Raw genomic sequence first — 16,464 nt, 5'->3', positions numbered from 1 at the left:
TTAGATAATATTTTTTACAATATTTAAATATCATATATATGTATTATTTTGTGGTTCAAAATTATTTTACAGTCAATAATAATAATTATAAACATCACGATCATAGAATTATAAATGTTTAAATGGTGTAAAAAAAATGTTCTTTAAGTATTTGTAGCGTTTAACAATAAGCTTATTTTAATACCCATTTTTTTATACGCTTTTTCAACTAGTATTATGCTTTTAATTTTCAGCTCACATTTTTTCTTCTGAGGTAAAATTTATTTATCCTTTTCTTTTCCTTTTTAGTAAGATATTGCCATGTTAATGGAAACATCAAAGTGATATTTTATTTCTATTTAAGATTTTCTGTATTCTTATTTTTGTTAAGATGGAAGTAAGAATATAACGTTAATAGTAAAACATGTTTTAACAGAAAAAAAAAACGTATAATTGACGTAATTGATCTTTAAATTAAATTTAGGAGTTTAAACTAAATTGAAAAGATTATAATTATATAAAATTATATTTTAAAAAAAGATACAAAAATACCATACACACATGTTTATGAAACATTTATAATTGTATAAGTTAGTTAACAAATATTTCTACTTACGAACTTCTCAAATATCGTCACAGTTCGTTTTATTTCTTAGTTTTGGATAAACATCAAAAGGTAAAAAAACTTAAAGAATAAAAACTAAAAATTACATTATAAACATAAAAGGTAACTAAAAGAATACTTCTTTTAGAATCTTTCTAATATAAAAGCTTCAACAATGCCAAAATTAATAAATATTGATTTTTTTATAAATATATACATAAATAAAGAAGATTTACTATTTATTCGAATTATTCAAAATAATAAAACATCGTTATTTTCTAAACCATGTGAATTTAATAAAAACAATCACACTCATTCCTTTTAACGTATATAAAAAAAAGTTAAAATATCATATTGAATAATTTTGACAAATATATATATATATATATATATATATATATATATATATATATATATATATATATATATATATATATATANTATATATATATATATATATATATATATATATATATATATATATATATATATAAGATCCTTTAAAATGTTGTGGGTATACTTATTTCTTATGACAATTATTTAGTTGACTATAATGCATATATTGTATTCCAATGTTTCATAGAAGTTGGAAAAATTACACAACAGCTCATGGCTATGTGTTGTAAAGTGTGTTTTCCAACGTTTGCATTGAAATAAGAGAGAATGCAACCGTGATGTGTGAGTAATTGATGGAGACAATAAACTAAATTGACGGTAGTGAAGCAACAGATTAGGAGAGCTTTCACACACACCACCATCCATCCTTTGATTGCCAAATTCGATGGCTGTGATTCAAAGCTTTCTGCTGTTTCTGATGTCATGCTTGCATTGGATTACATCTGCGTTAAAACCAAGGAACCACCGATATCAGCGCAAAACACTTTATTTTTATTTCAAATAATTTTATATAACTAAATACAATATAGATCCATAACATATAAATATATAATTAAGATTGAATCTTATTTTATAAATTAATTGTATGATATCGTGTTCAACTTAAAATCTGTTTTTTAAAATTTCAACTAATTTACCATGTTTACATATAGAAGGGGCGAATTTTGCTTATAAGTTTTGCTTATTGTTATAAATAATGAAAATAAAAAATATTTATTGTTTTGTTATTTATTTATATTTTATATGTATTATCCTCTGTCACTCTCATACCATAGTTGAAGAAGGAGGAAAAATGTTAAAAGTTTGGATATTTTTTTTCTCAACTGAATTTAAAAATAATTTAAAGTTTTACACACACACATACATATATATATATATATATATATATATATATATATATATATATATATATAATATTATTTTTCCAAAATTTTGATAGAAGGAAAATATGCATAAGTATACAAAAAATTTACTTATATATAAAATAGTGTACAACTATTACTTACGTACCTCTAGCTACTAATGGAACATTTTTCTCTTACAAAAATAGTTAACGATTATTTAAATATTGATTTATAAATAACATCCAAATTTCATTATTGGAACACTTTAATAAGTATTTAAATTATTATGTATTTTTTTATAATATCATATTAATAAAATCGATAATAAATTAGTTTTTCTGACATAATAATTTTTTATTTTTCTTTTTTTTTTTACTTTCCGTACAAAACAAGAATGAATGTGGTAGAAGGAAAAATAGATGTGAAGTTTGAAAAAACGTGACAGCATTATTTATTGTTACTGTAGACACGTGTCGTTTTTATTGGTGTTGACATTATCGGCCGCTGCATGAAGGCCCATCCCATGCCACTTCATCCCATTATGAGGCCATCATTTCTTCCAATGTGGACCCACCAGTGCCACGTGGGACCATCTCACTGGCTATTTCCGACAATCTCCACCGTCACCGACGACAACCACTCGTTCCTCGAAAGTGACAACACGCTAGCACACGTCGTCCCCACGTACGTGGCGGGCCCCGCCTCCCCAACGTGGCCACGTCGACCTCGTCTCATTTACACGTGTCCCCACGCGCTTTTCCTCGGCCACGTGTCTCCACATACTCTGTGGGACCCACTATCCCAATTTCCCTTTATTTATTTAATTAAAAAAAGGTCCGCGAACCAATGAAATCAAATCTTGCCTTTTTCGTACTTTGGTCATGCGATAATCATAAGGAACCCACGCGCCGTCATGGGGGTTGACGCGCTGCCGGGTTTGGAGTTGGGGAGTGGAGAGCACGCGCGGGGACGAGAAGAGGAATTGAGTGTGAGATTTCGGGGGGCGTATTTTATTGGTGGTGTTTCCCAAATCAACACAACCGAACCAGGGAAGGTTTTCTTGTAAAGCACGTTTGGTGAGAAGCGAAACGCTATAAATACCCGTTTTCTTATTTACCATTTTCTTTCTTCTCCTCTTGGCTGCTTTTCGCTGCCCACCGTTTTGGTTTTGGGTTTCGTTCGTCCATTTTCTGTGTTTTGTTTATTATTTTCTCAGGTGAATATTATCGCGATTTCGTGTTTCTCTCCGAAAGTACAAAAAACGCATTGCCTTCCCTATTGTCTCTTTGTCCCTGTTTGGCTGCCCATAATTTTACGCCATTTTTAGCTTGTGCCAAACTACAACTTGTGCCTTTTGTCTCCTTTCTGGGTTTTCTACCTCTTTCTCTTTATTTTTCTTTTCGTGTACAAAAATTATAGCCTATTTATTTGTTGGCCGTCAAACCAAAAATATCACTGTGCGCGTGTCTTTTATTTTGCCTTTCCTCTTCTGACTGCTCCTTCTTTTTCGCTTTTGAAGATTATTCGTCGAGAAACTGCATTCTGAAGATTCATGACCAATCTAATTTCTTTCTTCCCGTTGTTGGAGCTCGTTTTTTAGGTAACACGTTTTCATCATTTTCTTTGCCCCTTTTCATTTTTTTTTTCTGGCTTCCAATTTGTTTCTTTTCCCTTTTTTCTTTCTGTTTCGATTCCGATTGGGTGAAACTTTTGACATTCAAAAGGGTAGGTGCCGTTTTGAGTTGCGAATGTTTGGTGTTGCTCTCTTTTCGCGATTACTATTATAATAATAATAATTATAATAGTCATAATAATGATAATTATTCAATATCGTGCAAAGTTTTGGGAGCTGGTCAGAATCTAGCATTCAAGCCACCTTTTCTTTTTCTCTTTTCAACTCATTTTGATTGAAAAACTGTTCTTTTATTTTATTTAATTTCTAGTTAATCATATTCTACTTTGACCGATCCTTGAATGATTGGTTAATTCGGTTTTTTCGGTTTTGAGTTTTTCCCGACCGTGAGATGAGTGCTGTCGATTATTGATTCGGATTTGTCTTCCCTGGAGCTGTTTTTGATTGTGCTGATGTGATGTTCTTTGTTTACACCCTTGATTTTTTTAGTCTAATTGTTTATTGTCCTCATCGTGTAAACTAATGTGAACCATTTAAAAGAATGCAAGATATAAAGGAAAATGAGGAAAAAGTCAATTTTCTCAAGTCTACATCACTCTCTGTTTGATTTCCCGGTCTTGGTTTGTCTTTCGAAGTATTTTTAAACTTAAACCTTGGAAATACTTGTAATTTACGTTTGGTTTTGAAGGAAATGTACCTTAAAAAGTTTGGGAAAATTTTTATTCTTTGTCATTGTTTATTGATATTCTGTGTCAGTTTGTTTATTTCATCGCAGAATCTTTATGTGTTGGGTCCATTTGTATTATTGACTCCCACTCTTTGTAGGCCCAAGTTGTGTGGTTGCATATGGTATTGTTTTCTTCCGTGTCCACAGAGTGGGGTAGTACAACTATACATTATGCAGGAAATCAGTATTTTCTTAATTGTTTCATTAATCATTGACAGCTTAGCACACTTAAGCTGTTGAAAATTTTTATCTTCCTTTCTGTTCATATTAGTGGTGGTTGGATTTTTTCATTCCCGATTTTTTTCAGTGTTTAGTTTGTTTTCATATTCATTCTGCGTGATGTTGTAGTCGTTGTTAGTGATTTCTATCATTTGTCATATTTATTTAGTTGTTACACTGTAGTAGATATAAGTAGTTTGTCCATTCTTTGATAAATATCTACAGCATTCATCGTTGTCATGTTCAATTCGCACTGATTGAAACCTTTCCAGGACTGGAGCATCCTTTAGTAATCAAGCATGGAACAATATACTGTGTTTCGATATTCTTCTTAAAATGGGTTTCTTCTATTATCCCTGTAAAGTTTGGGAAATTGAGTTTATATGGAAAGATTCGAATCTGGAGGAGGTCTTGACATTTGATCATATGAGTGTCTGTTTTTGTCAATATGGTGGGAAAATTATGCTATTTCTTCTGTTCATTAGCTGCCGCTGTACGATTTTATAACCAACAATCGGGAATAAAGTCAAAGAATTGTTACTCTTTTCCTTTTCCCTTTGGCTAAATTATTTCCTTTTATATATTCTAAGTACAAAAGTAAGAAAGAGTGTAAGTGCACACAATTTTCATTGATGCCTTTACTCTTTCAACCTTGTCTTTTACAAGTTACTGGAATGTACATGATCCTAGCACCTATGTATTACTCAACCATAGTTCAAGGTAACCTCAATAATGTTTAGCTGTCAATTAAGGCCAACTTGTGCTTTGTGTATGTATGTAGCTCACTACATGTAGGATGGACCCTTTAACGTCTTTATTTGGATTTTAGTGAATTGCATTTTTGGACCAATCATTGATTAGAAAAATCCTTCTATTGAATAAATAAATGATAGGAACAATCAATAATACTCCTTTCTTTTAATTTTTTAAATGGTTATTAAATGTCTTATATAATTATGCTTTGATAACACCGGTTCCTAAATCTGTTTGCCTTCACTTTTCCGCTTCCTGCTCCCCATTCTTGCATTTGCTTGCTTCATGTGTTCCATAGTATAACTTCTATACATCTCAAGCATCTTTGGTATTTATTGATTGAATATTGATCATAGCATTTTGCTGTGCCTTTTTTCTCTCACATCCATCAGACCTAAAAATTTTTCCATTTCTATTGGATGCTGCTAATTATTTAGAACTGTGTGTGTGTGTCTATATATATATATATATATATATATATATATATATATATATTTAAAAATCATGCTTTCCAATACATGCCTGCAACTCCTTTATTACCTTGCAAGTTGATAAGAAGATGAACAAGTGGACTCGAACTCCATTTGTTTAAATTATTCTTATCACCAGATTTTCAAGTACTTCAAAGTAAATCAAATATATGATCATTATTTTCAGGAGCTCAGCAGTTGATGGACTGTTACCCCAAGAGCAGTGACAAGAAAACATTAAAGAGGTGGTTTTTTATTGATAAAAGAGTAGGGTGAAGTGGACATCTGATAGAAATTTGTTTGATCGGTGCTCAATACTTCTTAAAGTTATTACATTGTTACTGGACTGAAAGTGGTCTGAAACCTGGATTCCATGGACTTGAAATCGAATCATACTCCTGTTCTCACTGATTCTGCACCCGTAACAAAGTCTAGGCTGTGTGCGCATTCCAGTTTGTTGCCTTACTCCCATTCCGGGGCAACTTTTACGCATGGAATGTTATTGACTATCCCAAGGAAGAAAACAGGAATTCTTGAGGATGTTCGTTCCAGTGGTTGGTTGGATGCCATGAAATCATCTTCACCTCCAGCCAGGAAGATAACAAAGGATTTTAGCCATGGGTTTGCATCATCTGACTCTGACACTGCTGGTGCTTATTTTAGCTGGCTGGTATTACATACATTCGCGTTTGGTTAGTTTCTGATTTTCACAGGTGTAAGGTGGTTGGTTATTTATTTTTTTCTTTCATGTGTTAATTTTACAGCTAAAATACCCATCTGCTCTTACATCTTTTGATCAAATCACAAACTATGCAAAAGGGAAAAGAATTGCGTTGTTTATGGATTATGATGGAACTCTTTCCCCAATTGTGGATAATCCTGACTGTGCGTTCATGTCGGACAATGTATGGCACTCTCCTTGGGTTTACTATCGATGACATCCTTTTGTTTTGCTTATTTTTTTCATTATTCTTTGACTAATTATGATCCTGTAAACTCTGCAGATGCGAGCTGCTGTTAAAAAGGTGGCAGAGTATTTTCCAACAGCAATAATTAGTGGAAGAAGTCGTGACAAGGTAATTGAGCAGGTTTTAGAAAATACAAACGTTTTCCTATCTATTTTCAAATTCGCTCATCTATCTGAACGCCACTGCGCCTGCATGTACTCCTGCTCTAAGAAAGCTTCTTTGTCGTGCTGGTTCTAACTTTAGTATTACCTCCGCTGGCTCAGGTATATCAATTTGTAGGACTAACAGAACTCTACTACGCTGGTAGTCACGGGATGGACATCATTGGCCCTGTTAGACAATCTGAATCTGATAATCACCCGAATTGCATTAGGTCTACAGACAAGCAGGTACTGGGACTGAAGTTTGTCACATGTTTTATGAATCTTTCTCCCATTTTCCAATCTCTTTCTTGAAGTTTTTATTTATTATTATTATTTTTTTAATTAAATGAATTGTTTAATATCTACAGGGTAAGGAAGTAAATTTATTCCAACCCGCTGCTGAATTTGTGCCCATGATTAATGAGGTAAGCTTTTGATAATCTACCATGAATCATCATCTTTCAAGATGTTTTCTTCATTGAAAACTTGACATCCTGATTGAATCATGCTTGGGCAGGTCCTCAAGTCTCTTGATGAGTGTACGAAAGACATTAAAGGTGCTAAAGTAGAGAACAATAAATTTTGCGTTTCTGTGCACTACCGGAACGTTGATGAAAAGGTTTAGGCTTCTGCTCTTATGCTTAGTAATTTTCTGCTAAGCTGATTTGCCTTTCTCCAAACTTATTATCCGTTATATGTTTGTAATTATTTTTCTTTTGAATTAATGATACAGTATTGGGATGTGGTGGGGCAACGTGTTCATGATGTTCTGAAGGGCTATCCGCGTTTGCGCTTAACTCATGGCCGGAAGGTACTGTTTGTATGGCCAAAGCCAACCGTTTGACTCATTATTTTGGAGAATCTAGTAATGCTTTGAAAAGGATGATTTCTAGTTTATAAATTGATTTCTGTCTATTATTTTCCAGGTTTTAGAGATCCGACCTGTGATTAACTGGGATAAGGGAAAAGCCGTCACCTTTTTACTTGAGTCACTTGGTGAGTTCATTTTCTGTTTTTATTGAAATGGTATTTTCCTTCAATGATCACAGTTCTTTGTGTTCCAGTAAGTGATATTAGTCATATTGTTTTTCAGGGCTAAACAATTGTGATGATGTGCTTCCTATATATATTGGAGATGATCGGACTGACGAAGATGCATTCAAGGTAGTATTTAGCTTTTAGTGATAAATCGGTTGCTCCTATTTCCTGTATTTTCACTTTCTCTTTCATTTTGTTCTGTTGATTACTTTAATACTGATTCCAAACAATCTGATACAGGTTTTGAGAGAGGGGAATAAAGGTTATGGGATCTTGGTGTCTTCATCACCAAAAGAAAGCAACGCAGTTTACTCTCTTCGTGATCCATCAGAGGTAAATCTCACTTCTTTTTTGTTCAATTTCTTTGTCCTAATTCGTTGTGCATGTTGGTATCATTTGGTCCTGACGTAAATTTATCTTATTACTGTGTATACAGGTCATGGAATTTCTCAAGTCACTTGTGTTGTGGAAGTCAAGCTGCTTAAAAAGTCTTATATAGATTATAGAGGAGAATGTATACACTCTGCTATACTATAATATATACATCATAAAAAAAGAAGCTTTTTCGATTTTGGTTTTCTCGGAAACATTCAAAGAGGTTTCCTGGAGCAGTTTTACGCGCAGAAGACCTCTTAAGGTACCAGCAGCGCTGTCTGTCGTTACTCACTTGTTTTACTCAAACATTATGTGCTAGCTGTAAATTCCTGCCTCGATTATAAATATCTTCAAGAATTAAAAGAATGTGCTCAGTTTTTTCTTTTCTTTTTCTTTTTACCACCTCTCATTGCAAAATGTATTGATGTATTTAATCATTCGTGCTTCAGTTTTGATCACTCTATCTAACCACTAAAATGGGGGTTACAAATGCGACATCATTCATTTGTTAAAGGATGTAATGTTTCTATTGTATCTTTTTTATTATATGTCTACTATTGCCCTTTTTGCACATTGAAAAGGAAAAGGAAAAGGGTAATAGCTTTTTTTGCAGTCCAATAATTTACATAATATGATAAAAAAATGCTTGGGATCTTGAGTCTTGTCTGTAACCAAATCAGAGTGACTGATAATTGTGTTCTAGAAATGCCGAAAAATGAATGACCAAATTACAGTTGTAAACTTTAGAAAAAGAATGGCTCAATAAAAATTACTACTTTAGAACTGAGGAATAAGAACTTTTACATTCTGAACTATACCATTTTAAAGATCTGATTCATTCAGTGCTGCTAACCACTAAGTCTTTTTTCTCATAACTCAATTTATAATTTATCTTTTAGTTGCTTGTTTTTATTTTCATTCTAGCACTTTCTATTTAAAAGAAGGAAATTAAAACTGGGAATGAAAAAAAAATGGTTTTTGCATTCCCAATACTAATCAAAATTATATATGCCTCAAACAAACAAAATTCTAAAAATAAAATAACAAATGTGAAAGAAAGAAGGTTGGGCTGAAGGAATTGAAAATGGTTTTCCAGTAGCATGCATAAGCTGGTCTCGGATTGTGAACCTTTTCGGAGATAATTTTTTTTTTTGGAAAAGTTCTTTTAATAACTATTTCTTGACAACGTCTATGTTGTAGTTTGTTATTGGTCTGTTTCAGATTTTTAAACATAAATAGACCAATAAAATAATGATACCTGTTGTTAAAAAATTATTAAAATAGTTATCAAAATATCAAGATCCTGATTTTTTATAGCAACATTTTAGTTTACTGAGGTATTTATAATCTTAGATGAATAATAATTTTTTGACACATCTAAATTTTTTATATTTATTTAATATTATTTTTACTTATTTTTTATTATTTTTTTTTTTTTGAAATAATACAAAAGTTTATTCTACTATGATATTTTACCCTTATAATCCGTATGTATTATAATATCATTAGTCATTTTAAATTCGATTCCATTGGATAATACTTGTACCTCTAGAACCCAAGTGAACATGTACTAAATATATTTACTAATGTATTTATTGGTTCTGTTTTATTTAGTTGGAAAAGGTGAAAAGTGTTTTTATTTTTGAGACACAAACAGTTTTAAAAAGATGCACGAGATTGGTAAAGAAATTTAGGAGGAAAAGTTCTTAAATCACAAGGATTACCTGATTGCCCTTTATCTTCCATTCTTCTCCAATCTTCTCTTTTCTACAAAACAAATACTAAAATATAAGTATTAGGTGTAAAATATATATGCAGTCAAAATAAAATAAATTATGTTGAAATACAGTTTAGACCGTTGACCTATGTTACATATATTTTCTTGTACCTATTATATGATTTGACTTTATATTGTGTCTTGCACGAAACATATGGATTGAAAAAAGAAATGTATGTAGGACACGTGTCCTTGGTAAAAAAATGTTTCTACCAGTTACTGTAGTGTGATATCTCGAATATATAAAAATTAAATACGTGTAGAGATTGGTAGAGCAACTTGGCGTATTTGTGTAATGTACGACATCATTACCGTAGTTAACAAAAACAGTCAAAATTAGTATTAACTAAAGTTATGGTATATACGGTATACTAATAACGTCTTGCAACTTTTTTTCAATGATAAGAGTGAATACGTTACGTATTTGTTTAAGGACTTTAATTTTTAAATGGATTTTTGTAAAAATAGAGAGAGGGTTGGAATTTTAGACAAAACAAATATTATAATTTTATAGAAAAAAAAACTCACGTGAGGAGAATAGTAACTGCCAACTAATATAACTGTAGATAGATTTTAGCCGTAACTACCTAAGCTATATACAGTTGTACAATAAAATTACAAGCTGTATAAGTTGAACAGTAGAAAGGTAGAAAAATATTATATACCACATATATTGAAAATTATAATATCATAACATAAGTTTAATCATATAAAGTACATTTTTTACCCTTATGATGTCATTTATGTATATGATCATGCTTTGTGATATGTTTATTAACTTTTGTAATAATTATTCGAAAGAATTTTGTATGGTTAACAAAATAAAACATCTTTGCATTGATAATATGTGAAGGTTAAATTCATATATGAATTTTAATAATGTAACGTATTAATTATTGGTTCCCACTTCCAAATTTTCGTTAGATAATTATTGCACTAATGTATATTGTTTGTATTTTAGGAATGGGTAATGATACATAAACAACATTTTTTGACAATATTTGAACATCAATCATACATGTTATTGTGTAATTGGTCCAAATGACACAATGACACCACCATGAACCAATCACACAATGACACGTATGATGATGTTCAAATGTTATCAAAAAAATGTTGTCTAAATATCTTTATCATTTAGGGATGGGTTACGTTGATAAATAAAAGGATAATGATATTTAGACAGCATTTTTTTGACAACATTTAAACATTGATTACGTGTCAATCTGTGATTGGTCAAAAATTACTCCACAATCAATCATAATAATTATAAACATTATTGTGGAGTAATTTTTGACCAGTCACAGATTCACACGTAATCAATGTTTAAATATTGTCAAAAAAATGTTGTCTAAATATCATTATCCTAAATAAAAAAAGAGGTACAAACATTTGTGTTTTAAAGTAATTAATAATAATATTTTAATTTAAATATGTGTTTTAAAAAAAAAATTCAAAAACTGAGGCCTACGTGCTAGCCAACTCTTTCACCACCCCCATTTAATTTACAATTTGAAAAAAAAATAGAAAGTTGAGTTTTTGATTTATGAAAGCATTATAATTTAACTCAATTAACTAGTTTATGATTTAATTTTCTTGTCAACACTAATATAATTATTTTTAACAATTAAAGTATATATTATAAAACGATTGCCATTGATACCAAAAAGAAAAATTTCAGAAAATTCGAAAAAAGTGTGTAAGCCAATTTTGTAAGCTAAAACTACATCAGTGTTTACATTTAATTTTTTTATGAGCTATTTTCAACCATTTATTTGACCTACACATAACTATATTATTATTTTAATTTTCAGTATAGCCGTCCAAGAAAATGAAAATTTCTAAACGAAGTTACGTGCAGCATTTCTTAAATGAAAGGTCAAGAATTCAGTAAGGATTTATTTCCTTAATTTATAACTTATATCCCAATTAAAGATATTTTGGATAGGAAGACTTTTTAGAAAGAAAAAAAAAGTATTTTTTTTAATAAAAAAGCAACTTATCCATGAGATAACTTTAGTCTATAAAGAAGACAATTTTAACTTTCTTCTCTTACTGTTTTATCAAATCGAGTTTATAAAAGAATTTAATTCAACACAAAGAAAAAAATTTAAAAATTCTGTGAAGGAGTGAAAAAAATTGAAAATTGTAAAATAATTTTAATAAACGAATATAAATCTAGTTTGTAAGATTGAATTAAGTTTAACAATTTTAAGTAGGCATGCACATGCAGAAATATAAACCTATCCATAAGAATTAAAGAAGCTTGTTTTTTTCACAGTTGTGTCTATATATACGAGCTTCATCTTGCTCTGATTAATTCAGTTCTGCTACATATCATAGGAAGGCAAAGACAATGAACACTGATCCAAAAACTCCATTGCTGAGTCCTCCAAGTTCTCTAACAAGGAAAAATGAGGGAAGAACACAAAAGGGTGTCCTTATTTTCATTGTTTCCATCGTTTTTCTCATGTCATTGGCTGCACTTGTCATAAGCCTCCATAGCCATAACATCCAACCTTTACTAAGTATTATCGAGAGGCCTCTCACGATCGAGATCGACTTAAGGTCTCTACCCGATAGCAGCTCCCTCCCATTACAGCCTCGAGGTATTGCAGAAGGTGTTTCAGCAAAGTCAAATCCATATCTATGGCAGATAGGTTCGTATAACTGGACAAACGCCATGTTATCGTGGCAAAGAACAGCTTTTCATTTTCAACCTCAAAAGAACTGGATGAACGGTAATTCTACACCTAAACTATACCTTTTTGCACTGATCACTTCACCTTCAACTATATAAATTTAACTGCTTTTCTCCTGTGTTTTGTATTGGGGTTGCTGCGCTCATCTTCGGTTGTATCTGCTTCAGATCCTAACGGTATGTTCTTTTCATTTGCTGAATTGCTCTTCACATTTATCTTTTTATTTCTATATATGTTCATGGTTCCATGTTTAAGAGTTTGACGTGAGCTTTCAGTTTAGCTGAACCTCTGTCATGGCGACCACGTTTGAATCAGAATCAGATGTTTTTTAACGTTGAATTGTTGCAGGTCCATTGTTATACAAGGGGTGGTACCATTTGTTTTACCAATACAATCCTGATTCAGCTCTGTTTGCAAACATAACGTGGGGCCACGCCGTATCAAGGGACTTGATTCACTGGTTCTACCTTCCCATTGCGATGCTTCGAGATTCCTGGTACGATATCAATGGTGTATGGTCAGGATCGGCCACTCTTTTGCCAGATGGCAAAATCGTCATGCTCTACACCGGTAGCACCCATCAGAACGTGCAAGTCCAAAATCTTGCGTACCCCGCCAACCTATCTGATCCGCTTCTCATTCATTGGGTCAAGTACGCTGATAACCCGCTCTTGGAGCCTCCACCGGGAATTGGGCCAAAGGATTTTCGTGACCCAACCACTGCGTGGATTGGGCCTGATGGCAAATGGAGGATCGCTATTGGGTCAAAGGTCAACCAGACAGGTCTTTCGTTGGTGTATAAAACCCAGGATTTTATCCACTACGAACTCAATGATCAGTACATGCATGAAGTCCCGGGTACGGGTATGTGGGAGTGCGTGGACTTTTACCCGGTTTCGATAAATGGGTCTGATGGGTTGGATACATCTGCAAATGGGCCAGATGTGAAACATGTGTTGAAGTCTAGTTTGGATGACACTAGGGGGGATCATTATGCTATTGGGACCTACTTCAATGAAAATGATACGTGGGTGCCCGATAACCCGGATGAGGATGTGGGTATCGGGTTGAAGTTGGACTACGGGAGATTCTATGCGTCAAAGACGTTTTATGACCAAGACAAAAAGAGAAGGGTCCTGTGGGGTTGGATCAACGAATCAGACAGCGAAACCGCTGACTTGAAAAAGGGTTGGGCATCTCTTCAGGTATGCAACACTCTTTCTTTTGCCCCACACATGTTTGGGAAAATTATTTAAGAAATCTTTTGTACTTTAGCTATCAAAATTAAGGTAATTTGTACACCAATTTAAGTTTAGATGAGAGAATTTGTTTAAAGGAATCTACTTTCAATTTACTGCACTTGTTAGTGTAGCCAGATTAATTAGATGCAAGAACAGTGGTGATTTGATTATTGAAGGTTGTTATGAATTTGATCTTGTCATATTTTTCTTGTGGAAATCAGAGTATTCCAAGAACAGTGGTGTTTGACAATAAAACTAGAGCTCATTTGCTTCAGTGGCCAGTGGAAGAAATAGAGAGCTTAAGGCTTAATAGTTATGAATTTGAAGAAGTCGTGGTTAAGCCGGGCTCAGTTCTGCCATTGGACATAGGTCCTGCCACACAGGTTTTCTAGTACCATTAAGCTAATTACTTGGTTTTTCTGCATAATAAATTGTGAATATGTAGTTAACCCATGCAAATTTTGTTGAAAAATTTTCAGTTGGACATATTCGCTGAATTTGAAATCGAATATTTAGTATCCAAAGAGACCGAGAAGAAGGAAAATGTAGGGTGTGGAAATGGAGCTTTTGACAGAAGTAGTCTGGGACCATTTGGCATTCTGGCTCTTGCAGATGACCAACTTTCTGAGCTAACACCAATTTATTTCCATCTTTCTAGTACTACCACCAGTTTAACATCTTCCTTCTGTGTTGATGAAACCAGGTACGACACTTTCCATTTGCTTACTTGAATTAAAAGGAAAATAAAACATAACCTTGAAGTCTCATCTTACGAATATGAAATGTTATTGAATAACATAGGTCTTCAAAGGCTCCTGATGTTTCAAAGCTCGTATTTGGAAGCGAAGTTCCAGTTGTCAGTGATGAAAGATTATCAATGAGGATATTGGTAAGTTTGAATAAGATACATATATATACTTAATGTTCATACATCAGCTAGGTGTTTTAGGTTTAATTTTGACCACTATAAATTTACTTTCTGAACCAAACAATGCTTACACATTTAAGTTTAAGGATAAAATTCTTTTGTTGGCTATACCATTATTACTATGCAAGTTCATGACACTTAAATTTTGAACATGATGATCTCAGGTGGACCATTCAGTCATTGAGAGCTTTGCTCAGGGAGGGAGAACTGTGATATCGTCTAGAGTTTATCCAACAAAAGCAATTTACGAAGCTGCAAGATTGTTTGTGTTCAACAACGCAACAGACATGAACATCAAGGCCTCACTCAAGATTTGGCAATTGAACTCAGCTTTTATACGTCCCTTTCCCTTTGACAAGAAGTTGTGAATGTGAAAATTATGTTTTGGAGTAGGGTATACTATAGCCCCTCCTTGGGAAAAATAACAATGAATCTTGTGGCTTCTACCATATATAAAACTGATAAATTTAAGGTTGAGTTCCTAATTGTTGACATAATCCAGCGCGCATCAAAAGGAAAAACTTTTTTTAACAACACTTTTTTAACAACTTTTTGACAACGCATACGTGGTAGCTTGTGATTAGTCCATTTTAAATATTTTTTAAACATAAATTCAAATAGACCAATAAAATGATGATACGTGTCCCGTTATCAAAAAAATTGTCAAAAAGTGTTATCAAAATATCATTGTCCTTATTGAAATTCCTAGATTCCTATTTATCCATTTTTGTCCTATTATGATATCTCTGATCAGCACATATTTATGAACAATAGGCAGCAATGGGCAATGACAATGAGCAGGAATTTAGAAAAAACAAAGGAAAAGGTTCAGTTTCATCAGCACTCAGCTTTCGTGAGAAGTATTCCTTGTTCAGTTTTAATTTAAGCCATTGGTCCCAAATTATAAATTAACTCGAATGATTGGACCCAATGCAAGAAAGTTTGGATTTTGACTATAAATTGATATTTATATGATATGATTCCTCGTTCTGTTGTAGTACAGTGCAGAGTGCACCATAGCAAACATGATCAAGAGAACATATATCAGCCTATCAGGGGATTTGTTTCTGGATTTGATATGATTTAATAATACTTTAGCTCAACACCATCTTATGATTATCTTTCTTCCACTTTAATCGATTCCCGGTTTTATTCCAACCCCCATTTCTTCAATGTTTGCAGCTTTCGAATCAGGAGTTCAGTTTACAAGGGTGATAACTCTTAAATTTTTAATGTGGATAACTCTTGTAGTTTACAAATCTCAAACATTTTCTGTCCTTACAAGATCATATAACGTTTCTCCCCTGTTGAGGATGAAACTTGAGAGAAGAATAAAGGAACTCTTACTAACCCAATTGTTATCTCAAACAAAATGGATGTTTAATGTTGTGGTGAGAGTGAGAAATGTTAGTTTTGGATGATGGCAATGAGAAAGTTTGTAACTTTTAGCACAGAATAGGACCCACCAGTAAAGGCATTAGTGTTGATATAAATGCATTGTTGAAACATGGAAAAAGCAGTTTGTAATGGCTTGGTGCAGAACAAAGTAGCATTTATAACATAATGTGCAGGATATGTATAATCTATATAGAGTTCTGAGCACAGGAAATCAGGAATAAAGCTTGTGCCTAAATATTTTAGTAAAATGAACCATATTCTATGGACA

At 32.5% G+C, this 16,464-nt stretch overlaps 2 protein-coding genes across 5 annotated transcripts; both read left to right on the top strand.

Annotated features, from left to right (window-relative positions):
• The first annotated feature begins 2,753 nt into the window (after positions 1 to 2,753).
• LOC106756237 (trehalose-phosphate phosphatase A) lies at positions 2,754 to 8,663 on the top strand. Of its 4 annotated transcripts, none has more exons than XM_014638575.2 (13): positions 2,754 to 2,900; positions 3,344 to 3,424; positions 5,814 to 6,296; positions 6,391 to 6,531; positions 6,631 to 6,702; positions 6,858 to 6,983; positions 7,106 to 7,162; positions 7,255 to 7,356; positions 7,471 to 7,548; positions 7,664 to 7,733; positions 7,831 to 7,901; positions 8,016 to 8,108; positions 8,212 to 8,663. In XM_014638575.2, the coding sequence occupies exons 3-13, from the start codon at positions 6,000 to 6,002 to the stop codon at positions 8,272 to 8,274; spliced, it is 1,170 nt and encodes a 389-aa protein (XP_014494061.1). In that variant the 5' UTR covers positions 2,754 to 2,900; positions 3,344 to 3,424; positions 5,814 to 5,999; the 3' UTR covers positions 8,275 to 8,663. The 4 variants fall into 4 exon arrangements, with proteins under 4 accessions (XP_014494061.1, XP_014494059.1, XP_022632660.1 ...); XM_014638573.2 differs by lacking the exon at positions 2,754 to 2,900 and adding an exon at positions 2,940 to 3,040; XM_022776939.1 differs by lacking the exon at positions 2,754 to 2,900 and adding an exon at positions 3,066 to 3,193.
• Positions 8,664 to 12,226: 3,563 nt separating this feature from the next.
• Positions 12,227 to 15,276, top strand: LOC106778032 (beta-fructofuranosidase, soluble isoenzyme I). Its single transcript, XM_014665921.2, has 7 exons — positions 12,227 to 12,668; positions 12,797 to 12,805; positions 12,978 to 13,834; positions 14,092 to 14,253; positions 14,350 to 14,573; positions 14,672 to 14,759; positions 14,963 to 15,276. Exons 1-7 carry the CDS (start codon positions 12,284 to 12,286, stop codon positions 15,164 to 15,166), a joined length of 1,929 nt encoding a protein of 642 aa, XP_014521407.1. The 5' UTR covers positions 12,227 to 12,283; the 3' UTR covers positions 15,167 to 15,276.
• The last annotated feature ends 1,188 nt before the right edge of the window (positions 15,277 to 16,464 follow it).

The sequence above is a fragment of the Vigna radiata genome, chromosome 2, assembly GCF_000741045.1.
Source record: "Vigna radiata var. radiata cultivar VC1973A chromosome 2, Vradiata_ver6, whole genome shotgun sequence".
Lineage (NCBI taxonomy): Eukaryota > Viridiplantae > Streptophyta > Magnoliopsida > Fabales > Fabaceae > Vigna > Vigna radiata.
Note: the sequence above shows the minus strand (reverse complement) of the source record. Positions and strands in the feature narration are given on the sequence as shown.

Bases quoted from the DNA above. Each gene is read 5' to 3' on its own strand.
- LOC106756237 (XM_014638575.2), top strand. From the start codon at position 6,000: ATGGACTTGAAATCGAATCATACTCCTGTTCTCACTGATTCTGCACCC. The intron at 6,703-6,857 runs GTAATTGAGCAG...CCGCTGGCTCAG, and splicing joins GTGGAAGAAGTCGTGACAAG to GTATATCAATTTGTAGGACT. The intron at 7,357-7,470 runs GTTTAGGCTTCT...TTAATGATACAG, and splicing joins ACCGGAACGTTGATGAAAAG to TATTGGGATGTGGTGGGGCA.
- LOC106778032 (XM_014665921.2), top strand. From the start codon at position 12,284: ATGAACACTGATCCAAAAACTCCATTGCTGAGTCCTCCAAGTTCTCTA. The intron at 14,254-14,349 runs GTTTTCTAGTAC...AAAAATTTTCAG, and splicing joins ACATAGGTCCTGCCACACAG to TTGGACATATTCGCTGAATT. The intron at 14,760-14,962 runs GTAAGTTTGAAT...TGATGATCTCAG, and splicing joins GATTATCAATGAGGATATTG to GTGGACCATTCAGTCATTGA.